Source organism: Adiantum capillus-veneris, chromosome 22 (assembly GCF_014529385.1).
Source record: "Adiantum capillus-veneris isolate H3 chromosome 22, ASM1452938v2, whole genome shotgun sequence".
NCBI lineage: Eukaryota > Viridiplantae > Streptophyta > Polypodiopsida > Polypodiales > Pteridaceae > Adiantum > Adiantum capillus-veneris.
In genome coordinates, this window is record NC_140952.1 from 140804067 (window position 1) to 140808800 (window position 4734).

Genomic DNA, 4734 nt, shown 5'->3' on the forward strand with positions numbered 1-4734 from the left:
CTTATTATAATTGGCAATCTACCCAAGTATACTCATGATCTCGACAATGATCTCCGACAGAAGTGGACCCAATGAAAATTAATCACTTCTATGACTAATGGAGAGTAGAGAAAGAAAAGTCCAAGCGAGCAAAAGCAATAGATAACCAATTTTTTTTGAGCTAGAGAATGCAGAAGATGATGCTCACTGCAGCAATTAAAAAAAGCGGTGAAGGAGTATCTACAGATGTGCACATATTAGAGGGCATTGCTATTAGAGAAGTTGGAAAGGGAATTTATTTATTACATACTATATATAATACATCATGTAGCGAGATGATTGGAGTGCATATTGAGGCTCAAGTGCTAGGCAGGTGGCCCGAAAAAGAATCATACGGCGAGACTTTTGATTGCAGTGTTCAATGTGTTTCATAATTTCCAACATCCATTACATTTAAAAAGCTAAAAACCTAATTTATGGCAAGCCTCAGCAAAGTATGCCTTCGCTCCTTGACTTGTTAAATATGGCCAAGTGTGACATGAAGCAACGGGCCACATTTCCAAGGAGGATGGCCCGAGTGTGACATTGGCCATATAAGCAATAATAAGTTAAATAGTTTTTGCCAAGTAGTAAGTAGTTTTAACTCGTTGGATACACCTGGGCACCTTTCATGGACACTTTAGATAGTGAATATGGCCAAAAGTCTTCTGATAAAATAAATAAAAATAAAAATAATGACAATGCCACAAAATCTAACCTCCCCTTCACCTACTAAAAGTTCCTTAGCTTCCTAAGGCTCCAAAGGTAACACCAAGCTGGAACACTCCAATGTAGAGCTCCGCACCAACTCTAATCACGAACTTTTTTAACAATATTGACTTCCAATATGTAGAGTCTATATGTGACATATGGTTGGAAAGAAAGATCATAATTCTCTTTAGAAAATCTCCAAAATGTTAATGCCAAGCTTAGAACCTGGTCTACGTTGGGCATTTTTGGCTCAATCATGACACACAAGGTGTACACGGCTAGGTAAATCGTTGTCAAGTCAAACATGCCCTCTGCATATAGTCTATGTTGGGTCCAAGCATGACGCGCAACATGTACACAACTAGGTCATCATAGTTTAACATGCCCTCTATGAATTACTACTAACAATCGCCGTTGGTTAATTTTAGGAAGGTTCTAACCACATTCAGCTGTTCCCAATGTCAAGGTGTACCCTCTTATCAAATATGGGTTCAATTTGAAACATATGTCAAAGCGAAATATAATGTGGATCGAACACTGTGATCTCGATCCATGGGTGTAGACTTGATTTAGTGCTCCAGCTTCAACCAGTCTCGGTGGATCAAACAGGTTAGCCTCGGTTAACTGCATTTTGCGATCCACTTTGACCAAACATGGCAAGCCCTCTTAATGCATTATGTACTTACACATCATGCCAAGGTTATACAAATCGTCGAGAATTTTACCCAAATAGCTATTATAATCAAAGACTTCTCATCTGAGAATTCAAAAACTTGTCGTAATAACAAACACTGTAATCTCCAGATTTTTACTTCTCCCAAGGGACAGAATGCTGCAAAATGAGTCTGCTTCTTAAAACGAATTTGTGGAACAAGCCCATCAATCAAAGATTCGAAGGGATGAATTCTATATTTGGCCTAGAGGGTGGACGCTCCACCACTTCCTCACTGGGCAAAGCAGTGATGTAGTATGACCTGATTCAGATCATACAAGCTCTCAGACATTCCATTCTCTCCGCACATTGATAATGTAAGTATGACCCGATTCAGAGCATGTGAGACTCTCGGCCATTCCAATAATTATTCTGCGTCCATATTACTTTCAAACCATGCTACTTTCGAAGTGACGTTCTGTGGTGAGGCTGGTGAACACATGATATCACGTAGACAAAAAAATTCAGCAAACAAATTTAACACTTTTAACACTTTAATTTGAGTTTCAATAAGCGGCACCAGATTCTTTGTCCAATTATCAACCCAGAAGACTGTCCGTAATTAGCTTCACCGCAATAAGGTTTGTTGCAATGCCTCCTCTTCCCCAGCAAAATATATCTCACAGAATAGTTGGAGGCACAGTTTAATTATGGGGACGTCACAAATTGAAGAAGAGACGTCATGACTTAGCCTCGAATATAATTACAGCACATGGAAGGTTACAGGAAGATCTACACTAGGGAATGGTAGTGCTTCTGCGCTCCCTACACAGCACAAATCTCATCCAAAGCGTAGTTGTTCGTAGACACACCGGCATAGTTGACTTTCTCAAATCGTACAACCACGGGATATCGAACTCCTGGAGCCTGCAAACATCATAAAGGAGACTGCAGGTTATCAAAGGTGCCTTGCGACATACACATTAAACATCCTTCATGAAGCATAGCACTACCTGATCCACAGCAACAACCGTTCCCACTCCATTGAACCAGTAGGATTCAGGCCTCAAAATCTTTACCTGATCCATGACAAAAAGCACAGAGTTCAGTATCCAATGTATTGTTGTCTTTTGCAAAACATCCGGCAGCATCTACTCGCTATTTGAAGTCCTTATGCAGTAGCAAAGCACAGAAACTGATGAAGAGCTAGTGCGGGCTGGGATTGACCAGGCACCTCACAAGGGGCAGTCATGCATTCTCGGATTGAGATTACTCAGCTCACTGGATGAACACACCAGTTGTCAATATTTGAAGATCATAAAAGCAAAATGCCGAATGAAATATGCAAAGAACGCTAAATATCCTCCAGCTTTCAGTTAGACAGAGCCCTGTCATTGTCTGGCAGCAGCTGATAGGCTTCTAGCCTTCCCATGACATGCACTCAGCTTTACTGCTACTCGGATGGAGAAGTACAACTCCGCTAAAATGCAAACAGCTTTCACCTACAATTCTGCTGCACTTGCCACCTCACGAATGTGGTCGATCGAAGCCACCCTCTAGAACTCAGAAACCCTAAAATCCCTCTACAGAATAGCCCATGCGGTGCATACCTTGGATCCACGAGGCGGTCCGATGGGCTTGGGCTTCTCCGCAGGCTTTTCGGCGGGAGGGGCAGCGGCGGCCTCACCCTCGGCAGCGCGCACGCAAAGCCGCGATGGAAAAGAAATCGGGCGGAGCTGCACGCGCGATGGCACGGTGAGGCCGGGCGTGAAGGAGCATGAGCCCACTGCAGCCACAGACGAGAAGGTGCTTGAAGCTGCCAAAGACGACGCCATCACTGCTGTGTTTTCTACTAGGAGCGAATCGCCTTGCGAGACGTGCAATCCTTCTCTCCTCTCTAGTTCTGCACGCGCTTCCGCTGAGTTAGCTTGCAAGAGTGAGCGCTTTCGCGTGAAGAGATGTGTGGCGACCACAAGCTCATCCAAACAACCTTCCTTTGATTGGTTTGCACAACTCGCCTGCTTTTCTATCTCTTCAAAAATATTTTTTTGGGTATCAACTTTCAAGAGCCTATCCACATCCGTTTTTTTTTTTGGATGAAATTGCTACCTAGGGCGTCCAAAAAAATTTCGGTGAGAAGATCGAGGTGCGTGTGCCATAACACCCATCTTTCTCCCCACATGGTACAACATATGCATGCGGGTGGAATGGTTAGAGCCGGTGGCTGAAAAGCAACAAGTGCTAGGATCAAGGTACGAGGGCACATATTCCAAATTTTTCATGTCAAGGGTTGCCACCAATTAGTACTATTGTGGGGGAGATGAACATGCATGGAAGAGTGACTCCAAATTTCTGTATGAAGGTGCTTCAACTACCCCCCAAAAACTATAGAGGGTGCATGTTTCCATGCCATTAACTATTAAGTTGTTTCCATTGGAATAGCTAAGAATTAGCACCAATGTTGTCAACTCACGTTAATTATGTGTGTGACCTTTTGCTAGTGATGCTACTCTTTTCGGATGTATGGGGTTGGCTTCTAGGTCCTCCACGTAGTAAAGGGCCCTCCATACTAGATATAGGAAAGGGCTCTAAGAATTATAATGTGAGCTTGTTCCAACAAGAGTCTTGGTGTGAGGTTTGAGATGGTAATTTAACTTCAAATCTCACCTCCCATGCAAGCGTACTCACCAAAGTAACTCCATCTATAAAGATCGTAGAAATCTTTAACAGTTTCGATTTGGACTTGGGACGATGGCTATCTACCTCCATCACTATTGGTAGTTGGGTTCTCTTGCCAACTAGGAAGAGATACAAAATGGTAACAAGTTCATCAACAACTACAAAGGCCACATTAGGAACTTTAGTTTTAACACACACAAGAAAAACAATGAAGGAGGTGCTCATACAACACACATTGCAGGTTGAGCTTCATTTGCAAACGACACCAACAAAGTTTCTTGCAAACAGAACCAATTGAAAGCGTGTAAGGACTTGATGGAAGTGTTTTTTTTTTCTTTCCAAATATATATTTGTTCGCTAATAAAGACTAGCAACCAGTGACATGTATCTTTTATGCTTTCCATGTTGTTATTGGTAAGCTTGTCTACAACACAAGCAATAGAAGAGCACTAGAGAAAAAAAAATTGTTTTCTCCTACGACCACATTAATAGTGTGTAGCTTTGGCATGCTTCACCTACTCCTTTTACCCACCAAGGCTAGTCCTAAGAGTGGCCAATTCCTACCTCTAAGACATTTATAGTGTTTTAGATTAAAGCTTCATCAAGGAATTCAAAAGTTCTTGTCGTGAGGTCTAGTGGGTGATGGCATAGGTACTCCTCCTATCGAACCTTTA

The 4734-nt window shown here is 42.4% G+C and overlaps 1 protein-coding gene across 1 annotated transcript; it reads right to left on the bottom strand.

Annotated features, from left to right (window-relative positions):
- Nucleotides 1-1977: 1977 nt before the first annotated feature.
- On the bottom strand, nt 1978-3350 carry LOC147430330 (photosystem I reaction center subunit IV, chloroplastic-like). The gene is made up of 3 exons (XM_086494804.1): nt 2992-3350; nt 2395-2460; nt 1978-2308 (listed from the first exon to the last, which is right to left on the bottom strand). The coding sequence occupies exons 1-3, from the start codon at nt 3214-3216 to the stop codon at nt 2207-2209; spliced, it is 393 nt and encodes a 130-aa protein (XP_086350930.1). The 5' UTR covers nt 3217-3350; the 3' UTR covers nt 1978-2206.
- Between the last annotated feature and the right edge of the window lie 1384 nt (nt 3351-4734).

Bases quoted from the DNA above. Each gene is read 5' to 3' on its own strand.
- LOC147430330 (XM_086494804.1), bottom strand. From the start codon at position 3,216: ATGGCGTCGTCTTTGGCAGCTTCAAGCACCTTCTCGTCTGTGGCTGCA. The intron at 2,461-2,991 runs GTATGCACCGCA...GTCATGGATCAG, and splicing joins GACCGCCTCGTGGATCCAAG to GTAAAGATTTTGAGGCCTGA. The intron at 2,309-2,394 runs GTAGTGCTATGC...TGATGTTTGCAG, and splicing joins CGGTTGTTGCTGTGGATCAG to GCTCCAGGAGTTCGATATCC.